The sequence below is a fragment of the Bufo gargarizans genome, chromosome 3, assembly GCF_014858855.1.
Source record: "Bufo gargarizans isolate SCDJY-AF-19 chromosome 3, ASM1485885v1, whole genome shotgun sequence".
NCBI lineage: Eukaryota > Metazoa > Chordata > Amphibia > Anura > Bufonidae > Bufo > Bufo gargarizans.
Window position 1 is genome coordinate 409,643,070 of NC_058082.1, and position 19,471 is coordinate 409,662,540.

At 43.4% G+C, this 19,471-nt stretch overlaps 1 protein-coding gene across 2 annotated transcripts in view; it reads right to left on the reverse strand.

Moving 5' to 3' along the window:
- LOC122932627 (complement receptor type 1-like) overlaps positions 1-19,471 on the reverse strand; it is a 284,179-nt gene that overhangs the window by 216,588 nt on the left and 48,120 nt on the right. For both annotated transcript variants that reach the window (XM_044287148.1, XM_044287147.1), the window contains exon 3: positions 8,270-8,449. In XM_044287148.1, the coding sequence (XP_044143083.1) occupies positions 8,270-8,449 (180 nt within the window). The remainder of the gene's footprint in view (positions 1-8,269; positions 8,450-19,471) is intronic.

Consider the following 19,471-nt stretch of genomic DNA (forward strand, 5'->3'; position numbering starts at 1 on the left):
ATCAGAAATAAGGGTCTGGCTATCACATTACTTAATTCTCTTAGGATACGGGGGTGTATGCCATCTGGTCCTGGCGATTTGTCTATTTTAATCTTTTTAAGACGCCTCTGTACTTCTTACTGGGTCAGACAGGGCACTTAAATGGGGAATTTACTTTTACCGCATGCTAGAAAACAGGCCCCTAAAGCCTGCTGGGGACCGCTAATGAAAAACTGCTCACAAGGTAAATGTTTTGTAGTCTTTCCATGGTGTGAACAAATACCAAGACTGCGAACTGTCATTTTTTGCTTCTGTGTGAATAAACACTGAACTGTTTAAGTTGAAGACTTTGTGGTTGCCTCTATACTGCGTCCGCTAACGTGCCTACCAAAGCGAATCCCCAGAGTATGTACCTCTTACAATTAGATTTTAGGATTTTTTTTTAAAATATTGCATTTTGTGGCTGTATTTTTATTTTTGAGGACTTTGTCCCAGTTAGTTAGGCCTATGGCCTCTCTTAGTTGGCTAAATTTAGCTTTTTTGAAGTTTGGTATTTTTGCTCCTCCCTGAACAAACACTCTTTTGAATGACAATTGGAAGGTTATTACTTTATAGTCACTATTTCCCAGGTGTCCCCCAACCTGCACATCTGTTGTTCTGCCAGAGGGTCCTGGCTCAGGACCCTCTAATCGGGTCCTGAGCCAGTTGAGAAATGTGATTGTCTTTGGTTATTGCTAAGAACTTGTTTCCTTTATGAGATATACAGGTTTCAGTTTCCCAGTCTATATCTATAGTTGAAGTCCCCCAAATTAACAACCTCATTATGATCTGCCGCCTTGTCTATCTCGTTTAGTAGCAGATTTTCTATGGACTCTGGTATATTAGGTGGCTTATAATAAACTCCTATTAATATTTTATTTAAAATTCTTTATTTATATTTTGCAAAAAGTAACAAAATTATAGCATGTTGATTCACATACATTAGAAAGATAAAGTCGGAACCATGCCGACAGATAATCATGGAACACAGTCCAACAACACTCTAGCAATTACAAACACATATGTCTGTGTATGACACGCAGCCTGCGGTGACACTAGAGCACCTCGATTCATCTGACATAGAGCAAACAAAACTATTAGTATTTTATTATTGTTTTTGCCTCCATGTATTTCTACCCACAGTGACTCCACATGTTCATGTCCCTCACTTATATCTTCTCGGACTATGGGCTTTAGACAGGACTTAAATGAAAGGCAGACCCCTTCCCCTCTCCGGTTTTGGCAATCCTTTCTAAACAGACTGTAACCCTGTACATTAAATGCCCAGTCATAGCTATCTTCCAGACATGTCTCAGTTATTCCCACTATGTCATAGTCCTCCTCACACATCACTAATTCCAGTTCACCACTTTTATTAGTCAGGCTTCTGGCATTAGTATACATACAATTAAGAGGTTTATGTATATTTTTTACCCTACACCTTTCCTTCTGAACTGTTCTAGTCCCTCCTTCCATTCCTCCACCAGTCCCATTACCTTGCCCCATCTCTATCCGCATCATATAACGTAATTTTTCTCCCCCCCCAAGTCCCTAGTTTAAACACTCCTCCAACCTTCTAACCATCTTCTCCCCCAAAACAACTGCCCCTTCCCCATTGAGGTGCAGTCCATCTGTCACGGAAGGTGTACAGGAAACAAGACAATGCAAAATGAATATATGACTCACTGGATCCAAAACTAAGGAACAAAAGGGAGACCCCTGCATAAGACCTGGCACTCTCCCTGTCTGCTCAGCCTATGCGAAAATCCCAATGGTGGATGATTGCATATCCATGTACCTCGACTATATACCACCTGAACACCCTACAATAGTGAGGGGACACGATCACCGGCTCCCTACACTAGACACGGAGGGAGTCAGGGTCACCTGGGATCCAGCAAACAGAAAATCACAAATAAATGTACAGTACTTATCTTGTAGAAGGCTGGAAAATAGGATCAGCATGCACACACACTCCAGGAAGTTGTATAAGCCACACACTAATGCATTATGGGGAGGAATTTAAAGTGATGCAATCAGTCCAACTACATGACAGCTGAGAGAGGCTAACGAGATGAGGAACTGAAATTCAAAACAAAGAAAACTCAAGGAGGAGGTTCTGAAAGGCTTCTGTCAGAGTTTCTCAGCTGTCTGGTTGTGACAGTACCCCTCCCTCTACGAGTGGACTCCGGACACTCAGAGCCCACCTTCTCAGGATGGGACCTATGGAAAGCCCTGATGAGACGAGTGGCCTTAATGTCCGTCACTGGGACCCACATCCTCTCCTCAGGACCATAACCCTCCCAATAAACGAGGTACTGGAGAGAACCACGGACAAGACGAGAATCCACAATCCTAGAGACCTGAAATTCAAGATTCCCATCAACCATAATCGGAGGAGGAGGCAAAGGCGAGGGTACAATGGGTTGAACATAAGGTTTCAATAAGGACTTATGAAAAACATTATGGATCTTCCAAGTCTGAGGAAGATCAAGACGGTAGGCAACAGGATTGATGACAGACAGGATTTTGTAAGGCCCAATAAACCTAGGACCCAACTTCCAGGAGGGAACCTTCAATTTGATATTCTTGGTAGACAACCACACCAGATCACCAACATTCAGGTCCGGACCAGGCACATGTCTCTTATCTGCTACACGCTTATATCTCTCACTCATGCTCTTTAGATTATCCTGAATCTTTTGCCAAATAGATGACAAAGACGAGGAGAATCTGTCCTCATCAGGTAAACCAGAAGACCCCTCTCCCGAGAAAGTCCCAAACTGCGGATGAAACCCATATGCACCAAAAAATGGTGACTTATCAGAGGACTCCTGACGACGGTTATTTAAAGCAAACTCAGCAAGGGACAAAAAAGAACACCAATCCTCCTGATTCTCCGCCACAAAACAGCGCAGATATGTCTCCAGATTCTGATTGACGCGCTCTGTCTGGCCATTCGACTGCGGGTGGAAAGCAGAAGAGAATGACAACCAAACCCCCAAGCGGGAACAGAAAGCCTTCCAGAATCTGGAAACAAACTGCGTGCCCCTATCAGAGACTATGTCTGAAGGAATATTATGCAATTTGACAATGTGATCAATAAATGCCTGCGCCAGCGTCTTAGCATTGGGCAAACCAGGAAAAGGGATGAAATGCACCATTTTGCAAAAACGGTCCACCACTACCAGAATCACAGTCTTCCCCGAGGAACGAGGCAGGTCCGTAATGAAGTCCATGGACGGATGTGTCCAAGGACGGGAAGGAATGGGTAAGGGAAGGAGAGGACCTGATGGCCGTGAATGAGGGACTTTGGCACAAGCGCATGTCAAGCAGGCTGCCACAAAACCCTCAACCGACTTACGAAGTGCAGGCCACCAGAATCTCCGAGCGATGAGATCCACTGTGGCTCTTGCCCCCGGGTGCCCAGCAAGGACCGTATCGTGGTGTTCCTTAAAAATCTTGTGTCTTAAAGCGAGAGGCACAAACAACCTCCAAGGAGGAGAAAGATCAGGAGCCTCTGACTGGGTTGCCTGCACCTCTGCCTCCAATTCAGGAAAAAGAGCAGAGACCACCACACCTTCAGCCAAAATGGGACCCGGGTCTTCAAAATTCCCACCTCCCGTAAAAACAACGTGACAGGGCATCTGCCTTCACATTCTTAACCCCAGGGCGGAACGTGACAACAAAATTAAACCTTGAAAAGAACAAAGACCATCTGGCCTGTCTCGGGTTCAGACGCTTGACTGACTCCAAGTAGGCCAGATTTTTATGGTCAGTAAACACGGTAATAGGGTGTCTGGCTCCCTCTAGCCAATGGCGCTATTCCTCAAAAGCCAACTTGATGGCCAACAATTCCCTATCTCCCACATCGTAATTTCTCTCTGCGGAGGAGAGTTTCTTCGAGAAAAAGGCACACGGTCGCCATTTGGCAGGAGAGGAACCCTGAGACAAGACCGCACCCACACCCACCTCAGAAGCATCAACCTCAACTATGAAGGGTAGAGAAATATCAGGTTGTACCAAGATGGGAGCGGAAGCAAAACTCTCCTTGATATTAGAAAAGGCCTTACGCGCCTCTACCGACCAGGAAGAAAAATCTACCCCCTTTCTGGTCATATCAGTGAGTGGTTTAACAATAGAGGAATAATTCAAAATAAACTTCCTGTAATAATTGGCAAAGCCCAAAAAATGCATCAGCGCCTTCTGATTCTCAGGAAGCTCCCACTCAAGCACAGCGCGGACCTTCTCGGGTTCCATGTGAAAACCAGAAGCGGAGAGAAGAAACCCCAGAAATTGAATTTCTGGAACCGCAAACACACATTTTTCCAGTTTCGCGTATAATTTATTCTCCCGCATGATGAGCAAGACCTGACGTAAGTGTTCCTTATGAGTTTTGAAATCGGGAGAAAAAATCAAAATGTCATCCAAATACACTAATACAAATTTTCCCATTAAATGATAAAAAATGCTGTTCACGAAATGCTGAAAAACGGCTGGGGCATTCATCAAACCAAAAGGCATAACCAAATTCTCAAAATGGCCCTCAGGGGTATTGAAGGCCGTCTTCCATTCGTCTCCTTCTCTGACCAGGTTGTATGCCCCTCTTAGAACTAATTTGGAAAAGACTTTAGCCCCAACAATCTGGTTAAACAGGTCCGGGATCAGAGGAAGCGGATAAGGGTCACGAATAGTGATACTGTTCAGCTCCCTGAAATCCAGACAAGGTCTTAAAGAACCATCTTTTTTCTTAACAAAGAAAAAAACAGCAGCAACAGGTGACTTCGAGGGTCGTCCCTTTCTCAGACTCTCAGAGATATAAGCACGCATAGCGAGCCTTTCAGGTTGGGAGAGATTGTATAAACGAGATTTAGGCAGCTTGGCACCTGGGATGAGATTAATAGGGCAATCGTACTCCCTGTGCGGGGGCAAATCCTGAACTCCACTCTCAGAGAAGACATCCGAAAATTCTGAGAGAAAAGGTGGTACAGTCTTAGTAGAAACCTCAGAAACAGATGTCGTGAGGCAATTCTCTCTGCAAAAGTCACTCCAACCATTTATTTGCCTCGCTTGCCAATCAATGGTGGGGTAATGTTTAGTGAGCCAGGGTAGCCCCAACACAAGAGGAGTAGGTAATCCGCTAAGGACGAAACATGACACATCCTCAACATGAGCAACACTCACAATTAAACGAATATTGTGAACTATGCCCTTTAATGATTTCTGAGAAAGTGGAGTGGAATCAATAGCAAAAACAGGAATATCCTTTCCCAAATTGCACACCTGGAAACCATGAGTTATCGCAAAATGATTATCAATGAGATTGACAGCTGCTCCACTATCTACAAAAATCTCACAAAAAATGTTCTTGCTCTCTAGCGCCACCCTGGCAGGCAGGACAAAACGGGAACTACAAGCAAACGGAAAACCTTCAATTTCCGCCTCAACCCTGCCAATAGTAACAGATGGAACATTTTTAAAAGATTTTTTCCTTTTTGTTTCTTTATTACTCCCAGAAAACTGCCTGAATCTCCTAGAGGGACAAACATTTGCCAAATGATTTATACCTCCACAACAAAAACAAACCTTCCCATGCGGGCTGAATCTTCTATTGTCAGAGGCAATCAACCCCAGCTGCATGGGCTCCTGCTCAGAAGGGTCTGACAGCGACTGAGACCCCTGTGCATAGAATGAGACCGCTGCACTGTCCTGGGACTGAGTATGACAGGAAGGAGAGATCTCTCCTCTCTCTCTAAGACACCTGTCAATACGAACGGCCTGAGACATAGCACAGTCTAAGGAGATAGGCCTCTCATGAAAGGCAAATGCATCTTTCAATCCCTCTGAAAGACCATGGCAAAATTGACTTCGGAGTGCAGCATCATTCCAACCAGTATCAGCTGCCCATCTCCGAAATTCTGAGCAGTATATCTCTGCGGATTGTTTACCCTGGCATAACAGACGTAGTCTAGACTCAGCCAAAGCAACACGATCCGGATCATCATATATCTGACCCAGGGCTAAAAAGAAATCATCCACTGAACGGAAGGGCCGTGCCCCCACCGGCAGCGATAATGCCCAGGACTGAGCGTTACCTCTGAGCAGCGATATAATGATCCCCACCCTCCGTTCCTCATCACCAGAGGAATGGGGAAGAAGGCAAAAATGGAGTTTGCAAGCCTCTCTGAAACACACATAATTCTCACTACCCTCGGAGAACGTATCCGGGAGCGAGATCTTAGGCTCAGAACAAACTCCATGAACGCAAGCTGAACCGGTCACTAGAAACTGAGAAAGAGTCCTACGGAGATCAGCTACCTCCAATGAAAGACCCTGGAAGCGTTCAGTCAAAAGTGAAACCGGATCCATGCTTGAGACGGTTTTGGCGGCTTATAATGTCACGGAAGGTGTACAGGAAACAAGACAATGCAAAATGAATATATAACTCACTGGATCCAAAACTAAGGAACAAAAGGGAGACCCCTGCATAAGACCTGGCACTCTCCCTGTCTGCTTAGCCTATGCGAAAATCCCAATGGTGGATGATCGCATATCCATGTACCTCGACTATATACCACCTGAACACCCTACAATAGTGAGGGGACACGACCACCGGCTCCCTACACTAGACACGGAGGGAGTCAGGGTCACCTGGGATCCAGCAAACAGAAAATCACAAATAAATGTACAGCACTTAACTTGTAGAAGGCTGGAAAATAGGATCAGCATGCACACACACTCCAGGAAGTTGTATAAGCCGCACACTAATGCATTATGGGAAGGAATTTAAAGGGATGCAATCAGTCCAACTACATGACAGCTGAGAGAGGCTAACGAGATAAGGAACTGAAATTCAAAACAAAGAAAACTCAAGGAGGAGGTTCTGAAAGGCATCTGTCAGAGCTTCTCAGCTGTCTGGTTGTGACATCATCCCCACGATAGAGCCTGTAGCCGACAGAGAAGTCGGCCCAGTTCTCCAGGAAGCCAAACCCCTCGTTCCTACACCAGTTCTTGAGCCACCTTTTCACCTCTCTAATCTCCCGCTGCCTTTCTTGTGTGGCTCGTTGTACAGGTATTATTTTGGAAAACACTCAGTTGCTTGCATAGTGACAGCCGAATAGTCACCATTCGGCAGAGGGATGACTTCTGGCTCTCCACCTTTGTTGGACCCTCACTACCAGTCCAAAACGGGGGCCTTTTTTACACCCGCTGAGAGGGAGGACAAACTGAACTACTATAGACACATCCTATGTAGTCAGTTGGCCACTGCCTATCTGAGCCATTGTCCATCCTCTCACAGACACCCTCTCCACTCTGTCAGGGGGGCTCTACTTGTATAAGCGTTTAATAGACCAGGTTCTGTAGACATCTATGTGAAATCAGCTGCCAACGGTGTAAAAGGAGTGCGCTTCTTCTTGACGCTAACATTGACCTGTAAGGCTGAGTTCACACTTGAGATATTTGGTCAGTTTTGGCCCGTAACTGCCCAAATAAGTGAAGTGTGCAGTGATTCTAAGAGTGACGCCTGTCATGTGCTTGTCATACTGACTCACAGTATTGTTTTACTACCACAGCAGACTGCCTATGCGTGTTACTGCAAGGCACAGTGTTCTACACCACTATAAAGGCTCTCTGAAGCCAGGAAATAGCAGATTTTTTATGCAATTCGCCACAAATAAATTCAGATAAAACCACATTTTTTTGAGAAATTCGCTCATCTCTAATTACCATTATGGGAAGGATCCACTGATGGTGCTACAGGTATAAATGACATCTCAAAGGGGTTGTACCCACATTTTCAACCAGGCAGACCCCCAGATATTAGCATTGGGGAATTTCATGCTCCGATACTCTCTCTTGCCCTACGCTGGATAGCTCAGGGCAAGGGCTTTTTTGTTTGTTTTTACACTGCTATTCGGAAGCTTCCGTCTAGCAGTCTATTAGGCAATGTCACCGGCTCCGATGGGTGGGCTTTAGTGGTGCCCTAGCCGTTTTACAGTCTAGGGCAGCGCTAAAGCCCGCCCATTAGTGCCGATGACATCATCTGATACACTGCTGGGTGGAAGCTACTACTTAGTAGTCCCTATTGAGAGCTAAAAATCTCTCCCTAGGGAGAGCTTAAAATCTCCTAGAAATGCAATTACCCATCTCATATTAGGAGGGTTTCATGGGTGAAAATGTGGGTATGTCCAGGTTCAGAGTTGAACCCCTTTAATTGTGTACAAAAATATACTTTAAAGTAAGCACTTACCAATACACTTTGGAAGTTCAGGTTCCCATTTACTACTTTCATTACATTTCACAGTGTCAGATCCAATCATTTTATATTGTGGCCTGCACCTAAATCTTACAACAGAATTCGGGTTGTATGGGCCTGTAAATCCTGACACTTTTGATGCATTGTCCACATTTGGAATAGGACACCGAACAGCTAAGAATAAATAGAAAAATATGAGAGTGAAACTTTCAGCATAATGTATTATTGAAATTGTCATACAGTATGTGCATCCTTTAACATCAACCACAAATCATACTTGTCAACTAGACACAAGGAAGATATGTCAGCCAAAAAGGCCTTTTTAAAATTCAGATGTGCCAGCAAATTAGATTTTCCTAGCATTTTGGTAAATTCGATGGGATTTTAAATGTCCAAATATTTGGGATAATATCTGTAAATGTGCTCTTCTAGTACAAAGTGGATTCAAAGACTCAATTGTCTTCAATGGTAGGAGTTAATTCTTTGTGGATGTAGAATGCCTCCAACTGAAGTGAGTAAGCAGGCTTTGAACATTTTAGATATGAATAACGGCTCTCTCACATGAATTATACAGATTGTGTTAGGATGCGTTCAGGGAAACTTGCACCATTTTGCAAGCAAGTTCAGTCAGTTTTGTCTGCAATTGCTTTCAGTGTTTCAGTTTTTTCCGCACGGGTGCAATCAGTTTTGATGCGTTTTTCACATGTGTGAAAAAAAACTGAAGATTTGCAAACAACATCTCCTGAAAACCATCAGTGAAAAACGCATTGGTTCCGAAATCAATGTGTTTTTCACTGAAGCCTCATTGACTTATATGGGGCCAGGGCTACATGAAAAACGCAGAATATAGAACATGCTGCAATTCTCACACAGCACAGAAATAATGCATGAAAAACAATGCTAATGTACAGTCGTGGCCAAAAGTTTTGAGAATTACATAAATATTGGAAATTGGAAAAGTTGCTGCTTAAGTTTTTATAATAGCAATTTGATTATACTTCAGAATGTTATGAAGAGTGATCAGATGAATTGCAAAGTCCTTCTTTGCCATGAAAATTAACTTAATCCCAAAAAAACTTTCCACTGCATTTCATTGCTGTCATTAAAGGACCTGCAGAGATCATTTCAGTAATCGTCTTGTTAACTCAGGTGAGAATGTTGATGAGCACAAGGTTGGAGATCATTATGTCAGACTGATTGGGTTAAAATGGCAGACTTGACCTGTTAAAAGGAGGGTGATGCTTAAAATCATTGTTCTTCCATTGTTAACCATGGTGACCTGCAAAGAAACGCGTGCAGCCATCATTGTGTTGCATAAAAATGGCTTCACAGGCAAGGATATTGTGGCTACTAAGATTGCACCTCAATCAACAATTTATAGGATCATCAAGAACTTCAAGGAAAGAGGTTCAATTCTTGTTAAGAAGGCTTCAGGGCGTTTAAGAAAGTCCAGCAAGCGCCAGGATCGTCTCCTAAAGAGAATTTAGCTGTGGGATCGGAGTGCCACCAGTGCAGGAATGTGCATGTAGGGATTTTTTCAGGGTCAAACAGGGGACCGCAATTCCAGGGTTAGGTTCCGGACGGGGGCCCAACTAGTGGGATACCCCGTGGTTAGACCAAAGGGTTATCGTAGGGCCCTGAGGGTCGACTAGGGATAGTAAGGAATATCTTCCTGTGATCCCTTTTACAGTGCGCTGACCATCGAACCGCTGAAGCGGACCACCCTGATCAGAAACATCAAGACCGAGGTGTCCGGAGTATCCACCATCTGTAGGGTAGAACACCTGCTTTTTCAGTGGTGCCGCCGTGCACCATATTTTTTGGGTATAACTGTGTATGCCGTGTCGCACGGTTACCTTTTGCACCCATATCATTATATGTTTTCTGTTGTCTTGTTGTGTGTCGTTGTGCATTATTGTTCATGCTGTGAAACAGCTGTCCGCGTTATATTTTTGCCATCAGTGCATAAGGTGTTAGCATATACCAATGCTGACACCTTAACTATTGTGCGGTTTGGGTATCAGTACACACGTGTTCTTGCTACCTCAGCGTCCGACAACTTCTGAACAAGTGCGGACACAGCTGTTACCGTTCTTTCACAGCCCCTTCCAGCCTTGGGGAAGTGGAAAACGGTATTGTGTATTCAGCTTTTCTACGCACTATCGACTATTGCCGCCCCGCACTATTGTTTGGGTATTAGTGTATACCAGCACTTGTTACCTCCTGTGTCCGAAACTATCTGAACAAGTGTGGACACAGTTGTCACCGTTTTCATCAAGCACCCCTACTTGATTATGGGGCATTGGAAACGGCTTTGTGTATTTAACTTATTGTTATTTTGAGGGACACATCTCATCTATTTTATATTAAGAAGTAAAAGTTAAGTATTAAATAATTCAGATCACTAACTACCAATTTCCTTGCTCAGGAATGGCAGCGGGCAGGTGTGAACGCATCTGCATACACAGTGGGGAGAAGACTTTTGGAAGATGGCCTGGTGTCAGGAAGGGCAGCAAAGAAGCGACTTCTCTCCCAAAAAAAAATCAGGGACAGATTGATCTTCTGCAGAAAATATGGTAAATGGACTGCTGAGGACTGGGGCAAAGTCATATTCTCCGATGAAGCCTCTTTTCGATTGTTTGGGGCATCAGGAAAAAGCCTTGTCCGGAGAAGAAAAGGTGAGCAGTCCTGTGTCATGCCAAGAGTAAAGCATCCTGAGACTATTCATGTGTGGGGTTGCTTCTCATCCAAGGGAGTGGACTCACTCTCAATTTTGCCCAAAAACACAGCCATGAATAAAGAATGATACCAAAACACCCTCCAACAGCAACTTCTTCCAACAATCCAACAACAGTTTGGTGAAGAACAATGCATTTTCCAGCACGATGGAGCACCGTGCCATAAGGCAAAAGTGATAACTAAGTGGCTTGGGGACCAAAACATTGACATTTTGGTCCATGGCCTGGAAACTCCCCAGATCTTTATCCCAATGAGAACTTGTGGTCAATCATTAAGAGGCGGGTGGACAAACAAAAACCCACTAATTCTGGCAAACTCCAAGAAGTGATTATGAAAGAATGGGTTGCTATCAGTCAGGAATTCGCCCAGAAGTTGATTGAGAGCATGCCCAGTCGAATTGCAGAGGTCCTGAAAAAGAAGGGCCAACACTGCAAATACTTACTCTTTGCATAAATGTCATGTAATTGTCAAAAAAAGCCATTGAAACGTATGAAGTGCGTGTAATTATATTTCACTACATCACAGACAACTGAAACAAAGATCTAAAAGCAGTTTAGCTGCAAACTTTGTGAAAACTAATATTCGTGTCATTCTCAAACCTTTTGGCCACGACTGTACACAGACCCATTGAAATGAATGGGTCAGGATTCAGTGCGGGTGCTATGCGTTCACTTCACACATTGCATCCACGCTGAAAACTTGCTTGTGTGAAAGGAGCCTAAAGCTCTCATCTTTCTTACGTTAATTGGCCATCCTGAAGCATTTGTTAGCTGCCCAATCCAATATTGTGGAGAAGTGGAGAGAAAGTATCTATACCTGTGATATCATAAATAATAAAAAGGTTTGGTATCGTGTTAGGGCTCTTTCACACCTGCGTTCTTGTCTTCCGGCATAGAGTTCCGTCGTCGGGGCTCTATGCCGGAAGAATCCTGATCAGGATTATCCTCATGCATTCTGAATGGAGTGAAATCCGTTCAGGATGCATCAGGATGTCTTCAGTTCCGGAACAGAACGTTTTTTGGCCGGAGAAAATACTGCAGCATGCTGCGCTTTTTGCTCCGGCCAAAAATCCTGAAGACTTCCCGCAAGGCCGGATCCGGAATTAATGCCCTTTGAAAGGCATTGATCCAGATCCGGCCTTAAGCTAAACGTCGTTTCGGCGCATTGCACGTCATCCATGCGCATGGGGCGCTCTGACGTCACTCTGGAGCGCCCCGGGAGCCGCGCGGACTGTAAGTATACCGCTCCCCCCGCTCCCCGCTCCTACTATGGCAACCAGGACTTTAATAGCGTCCTGGCTGCCATAGTAACACTGAAAGCATTTTGAAGACGGATCCGTCTTCAAATGCTTTCAGTACACTTGCGTTTTTCCGGATCCATTGTGTAATTCCGGCAAGTGGAGTACACGCCGGATCCGGACAACGCAAGTGTGAAAGAGGCCTTAGCCAGTAGAGAAGTCTTGATACTCTCCAAAAGAGAAACACTATAAAATATTGTAATTTGATACCCTTTAATGGCTAACTAAAATACATGATGTTATAAGACAAGCTTTCGAGACTCTAAGGTCCCTTCTTCAGGCCACGAAGATTCTTGGCCTGAAGAAGGGACCTAAGAGTCTCGAAAGCTTATCTTATAACATTATGTATTTTAGTTCGCCATTAAAGGGTATCAAATTACAATATTTTATATTGTTTCTCTTTTGGAGAGTATCAAGACATCATAAATAATTATATACCACCAGACATAACACCAAAGTGTTATACATGAATCTTACATACATAACCTGTTTTATCATTTAATCTGCTCTTGCCCCTGGATGTAACTGTACATCTTTGGTGCACAGCAGTGTTTGGTCCACACATGGCAATTGCCAGCTGTGTAATACAGCTAATGCCCATCGGCAACAACTAGGATCTGTGATAACTCTGATCCTGGCCATTTAACCCCCTTAAATGTTGCGATCCATAGCAGCCATAACATCTGTGAAGTTAGTCAAATGCAGGAGGATCCTTCTGATCTCCAATCAGATCCCTGCAGTGAAATTGTGGGGTTCTGATTGGTTGCTATGATAGCCCGGGCTCCTTGTGAAGGCACCGGGGCTTGCCATAGCAAACTGCCTCGGGCAGGGTTTAACAGGCAGTGCAGTGAATTTCCATACAATGCAGCAAACCAAAATAAAAATAAATATTTAGAAAAATATAAATAAAAGAAAAATTCAAATCACACCCCTTTCACAATTATAATTGTTATTGTCATGTATGCCAGTATTTATGTTGTAATGGAGAAACAATCAAAATGGCCAAATCACTGTTTTATTCTGAAAAAAATGAATAAAAAAGTCATATCTACCCCAAAATGGTACCAATAAAAACTGCTCACCCCATAAAAAACAAGCCTTCACGCAGCTTTGTAGAAGGAAATATCAAAAAAGTAATACGTTCGAAAATGCCAATGAAATTGGGAATTTTTCAAAGGTTTTATTTTTCAAACATAATAAACATAAAATAACCAGGTATAGAAATGATAAAAATTACGGTATATAAATTTGGTATTGCCATAATCCTACTTACCCCCAGAATAGAGTTGCACAGTGAAAAAACAACAAAGAAAACAAAAAATAAAATTTGCATATGTATCAAATCGTTTTTTATACACAATAAAAGCACACAGAGCTATGGGGACTGGGTATTGCGGATGTGCTAGCGACCATCTAGCAACCCATGGCCTCAGCTCTATACCCAAAATCCCGGTGACAGGTTCCCTTTAATGGGTAGTTTGCTATTACATCAGGAATTGGGATTAGGTTAAACAATACAACTGGTCCTGCAAAAAACAAGCTCTCATCTGGTTATGTGAACAGAAAAGTAAAAAGTAAAAACTCTTGGAAGGTGGGGAAGGAAAAATGCAGTCCCGAGGGGTTATTAAACAGTATTTATCAACATATGCCCCTTGGCTTTTCTTTGCAATAGACAATAGTGTATAAGAGCAGATGATGCCATTCCTGGAGAATGCAACCACAGTTCCCATTGTTTCTCAAATTTTGTCACTGTGCCCCTTTTCTGGTATACCTCATTCTCTAGCAAAATCATGGGACTTAAGCTGCTAATTTTGCCTATAGCCAATCCACTGGGAAATCTTTCTCATTTCAGAGTAGGCCAGTTAGCAAGATTTCAGATGCCCGCACCTCATACACAGTCAATTCAAGGAGTTGTTCTACCATTCAGACTGACCCACGAGGGAATAGGTGAATCCCACCAGCCTGCATAGCATGTCCACCTATTTCCAAAAAACTGTGTAGATTATTTCACAAACTACTCCGTTTATTATTTTCGCATTCGGTGATTAAAGGGGTTGTGCAAAAATGGGGGGGGTGGGCTTGGCAAACCCATTCTGCGAGAACTGCATAGGGACGATTACTTACCTGCTTTTCAGGGCTGGCTCCCCACTCCTTCTCCTAACCTGCAATGCTCCACTGGGCTCCAGCGATGTCAACAGCTAGTTTGACATTGCTGTAATGAATTACAGGCTGCGGTGGTGGCAGGCTTCCCTTGCGTCATGACAAATAGTCGCAAACGGGAGTCTAATACCGCCATGGCGTGTGACTGGCTGCGGCAATGTCAAAACGGATGCTGACATCACTGGAACCCAGTGGAGTGTCACAGACTGGGAGAAGGAGCAGAGAGCCAGCCGCCGGGAAGCAGGTAAGTAATCTTCTCTTTGCAGTTCCCGCAGGATGGGGCGGGGGGTTTGCCAAACCCCCCAATTCTTGCACAACCCCTTTAAAGTGACTTGTACAGTAGTTACAAAGGCATGCCAGCCAGTATCCTCCCAAGGGACCCTCCCTCTCCAATTTTTTTCAGATACCCTATAATGAATCATCGTGAGATGCGCCTGCCCTGCTGCATCTGCCGGCATAGCTGTATCTGGTGATATCAGCGGATTAACCCTTCACATGTCGCGGTCAGAACTGACTGCGGCACATGCAGGCTTTACAGAGAGAGGGAGCTCCCTCTAACTCCATCGGCCCCGTGTTGCAGTAACTGGGGGTCGACGGTTGCTATGGCAGCTCCGATGCCGTACACAGGCATCGGAGCCTGCCAGCTATGGAAGCCCAGGAGATCCAGCCCCCAGGCTGGGTCTCCTAAGCAACTGTCAGCGTCTTACTATGTAAGATGCTGACAGTGCAATACAGTGCAATACAGAATGTATTGTACTGAATTCAAACAGGGATCAAGCCCTGAAAAGTTGAAGTCCCACAGGGGAACAAATATAAAAAGTAAAAAAAGTGTTTTTGAATAATAAAATTTAAGTTTCAAGTAAAGAAAAAAGCCCCTTTACCATAAAATCATGTATAAAAACAATAAATAAAAAAACAGACATATTAGGTATCGCTGCGTCCGTAACGACCAGCTCTATAAAAGTCACATGATCTACCCCAAGGTAAATTCTGTAAAAAAAAAACTGTGCCTTATATCACCTTACATCACAAAAATTGTGATAGCAAGCGATCAAAAAGACATATGTACCCCAAAATAGTAGTAATCAAACCGTCATCTCATCTTGCACAAAATTAACCCCTACATAAGACAATCGCCCCCCCCAAAAAAAAATTATAGTGTAAAACTGAAATAAATGTTTAAAAAAAGTTGATATATTAGGTGTTGCCACATCCGTAATGACCTGTTCTATAAAATATCACATGATCTCCCTCGTAGATGAACGCCATAAAAAAGAAAAACTGTGCCAAAAATGCATTTTTGTGTCACCTTACATCGTTGCATCCATATCAACATGCTATATAAAACCAACACATGATCTATCCTGTCTGGAGAACTCCATAAAAAACAAACAATAAAAATGGTGCCACAACAGCCATTTTGTAGTTACCTTGCCTGACAAAAAACTTAATATGAAGCGGTCAGAAATCATATGTACCCCAAAATAGCACCAATAAAACTGTCACCTTATCCTGTAGTTTCCAAAATGGAGTCAAATTTTGGGAGTTTTTACTGTAGGGGTGCATCAGGGGGTCTTCAAATTCGTCATGGCAACTTAAAATTATCCAAGTGAAATCTGCCATCCAAAATCCATATGGCGCTCCTTCCATTCTGTGCTCTGCCGTATGCACATACAAAAGTTTACGACCATATATGGGGTGTTTCTGTAAACTGCAGAATCAGGGTAATAAATATTAAGTTTTTCTTGGCTGTTAACAATTGATGTGTTACAGGAAAAAATTTATACAAATGTAAAATCTGCAAAAAAAAGTGAGATCTTGAAATTTCACCTCCATTTTCCTTTAATTCTTATGGAACACCTAAAGGGTTAACAAAGTTTGAAAAATCAGTTTTGAATAATTTGAGGGGAGTAGGTTCTAGAAAAACTGAATTAGTGGGTGACCTCAATTAAGACTTAACTTTTAATACATCAGTAAAATAATACACCTAAAAGGAAGTGGAAGGCCGCCTGCCAGGGTACAACACACTTATCACAAGTCACTCAGTGGTGAATAAATACAGTATTGCTATATTAGTTCCAGGGGACATAGAGAGGGGGCGCAGGGCGATAGGGAGGGGAAGGGAAGGGAAAACTGGGTCTCTTCCTCCTAATAAGCCCTCCTCTAGTGATCCTCTACCTTGGGGATCAACAAGTTCACCCTAAACAGGGCGATCCCACTGCATGTCTCCTTCCTCCTAGTTGTCATGGCTGAGGATGGGGAAAACCCCCTTTCAGTCAATTTACACGATCCGTTGTCATGCTGACTTAAGGAGGTAAGATCATTCCAGACCTTTCCCACCACCAACTCCTCCCTTCCCCAGTAAACACACGGAACCCGAATTCTTGGTGGAAAAGGCCATAGCAGCCGTTTATTAAACAACAATATTATCCAATATCATTATAATGCATACATTAATACAGACGTGGACAAAATTGTTGGTACCCTTTGGTCAATGAAAGAAAAAGTCACAATGGTCACAGAAATAACTTTAATCTGACAAAAGTAATAATAAATTAAAATTCTATAAATGTTAACCAATGAAAGTCAGACATTGTTTTTCAACCATGCTTCAACAGAATTATGTAAAAAAATAAACTCATGAAACAGGCATGGACAAAAATGATGGTACCCCTAGAAAACACAGAACATAATGTGACCAAAGGGACATGTTAATTCAAGGTGTGTCCACTAATTAGCATCACAGGTGTCTACAACCTTGTAATCAGCCATTGGGCCTATATATGGCTCCAGGTAATCACTGTGTTGTTTGGTGATATGGTGTGTACCACACTCGACATGGACCAGAGGAAGCAAAGGAAAGAGCTGTCTCAAGAGATCAGAAAGAAAATTATAGACAAGCATGTTAAAGGTAAAGGCTATAAGACCATCTCCAAGCAACTAGATGTTCCTGTGAGTACAGTTGCACATATTATTCATAAGTTTAAGATCCATGGGACTGTAGCCAACCTCCCTGGACGTGGCCGCAGGAGGAAAATTGATGACAAATCTAAGAGACGGATAATCCGAATGGTAACAAAAGAGCCTAGAAAGACTTCTAAAGAGATTCAAGGTGAACTTCATGCTCAAGGAACATCAGTGTCAGATCGCACCATCCGTCGTTGTTTGAGCCAAAGTGGACTACATGGGAGACGACCAAGGAGGACACCATTGTTGAAAACGAATCATAAAAAAGCAAGACTGGAATATGCCAAACTACATGTTGACAAGCCACAAAGCTTCTGGGAGAATGTCCTGTGGACAGATGAGACAAAAATCGAAGTTTTTGCCAAGGCACATCAGCTGTATGTTCACAGACGAAAAAATGAAGCATATCAAGAAAAGAACACTGTCCCTACTGTGAAACATGGAGCAGGCTCTGTTATGTTCTGGGGCTGCTTTGCTGCGTCTGGCACAGGGTGTCTTGAATCTGTGCAGGGTACAATGAAATCTCAAGACTATCAAGGAATTCTAGAGAGAAATGTACTAGCCAGTGTCAGAAAGCTTGGTCTCAGTCGCAGGTCATGGGTCTTGCAACAGGACAATGACCCAAAACACACCGCTAAAAACACCCAAGAATGGCTAAGAGGAAAAAATTGGACTATTCTAAAGTGGCCTTCTATGAGCCCTGACCTCAATCCTATTGAGCATCTTTGGAAGGAGCTGAAACATGCAGTCTGGAAAAGGCACCCTTCAAACCGGACACAACTGGAGCAGTTTGCTCATGAGGAGTGGGCCAAAATACCTGCTGAGAGGTGCAGATGTCTCATTGACAGTTACAGGAAGCGTTTGATTGCAGTGATTGCCTCAAAAGGTTGCGCAACAAAATATTAAGTTAGGGGTACCATCATTTTTGTCCATGCCTGTTTCATGAGTTTATTTTTTTACATAATTCTGTTGAAGCATGGTTGAAAAACAATGTCTGACTTTCATTGGTTAACATTTATAGAATTTTAATTTATTATTACTTTTGTCAGATTAAAGTTATTTCTGTGACCATTGTGACTTTTTCTTTCATTGACCAAAGGGTACCAACAATTTTGTCCACGTCTGTATATATGTAAACATATAAATACAATGAAACAACATTCACTTTGCGGAAGGATCCTAGAAGGCAACCCATACCGGAGTCTTCTTTCAGCCAAAAATGAACTTAAAGATAAACTGTAGATTCTGTAAATGCGCCCTCTCAAGTGCCCAGGGCGGCATCTCAATCTTCCGAGCCCAAGACCAGACCTCCCCAACAGCTCATAACCCCGCCCTCCGTGTGCCTCTGCCCGCCGTTTACTCTCCTCCTCTCTCCTTTTCCACTACGCCCGCTACGAATTTGACCGCGCAGCCGCAGTGGAAAAGGAGAGAGGAGGAGAGTGGGCGGGCAGAGGCACATGGAGGGCGGGGTTATGAGCCGTTGGGGAGGTCCGGTCTTGGGTTCGGAAGATTGAGACGCCGCCCTGGGCACTTGAGAGGGCGCATTTACAGAATCTTCAAAGTTAATTTTTGGCTGAAAGAAGACTCCGGTATATGCAACAAAGGTACCGTTTTTAACTTCTGGGTGGCACAAAAAACGCTATTGGATCTGTCTAATATGCTCAAATGTGGTGACAGACTCCCTTTAACGCTCCCCAATACACATAAGAAAGGCCAAAAATCCAGGCCAAACAAGAAGGCGATCCTGCAAACAAACAAAATAAATTAGAACCCAAACATGCAATAACAAATTAAAACAGACAGCACTCCCCATCCACCCGCCAACATTACAACATATGAGGACGAATATACGAACTCCCACCTGCCATAATAGCCTCATCACCCAGACCCCATCTGGCGGCCTCGGTTGCCGCACCAATACGAAAGGAATGAGACGCAAACTCACTCGCCGAATAACCTGCTGCTGTCAAGCATTTCCGGAAAACCGCAACAAACTGGTAACGAGACAAATCCGAACCATCTATATGAACCAA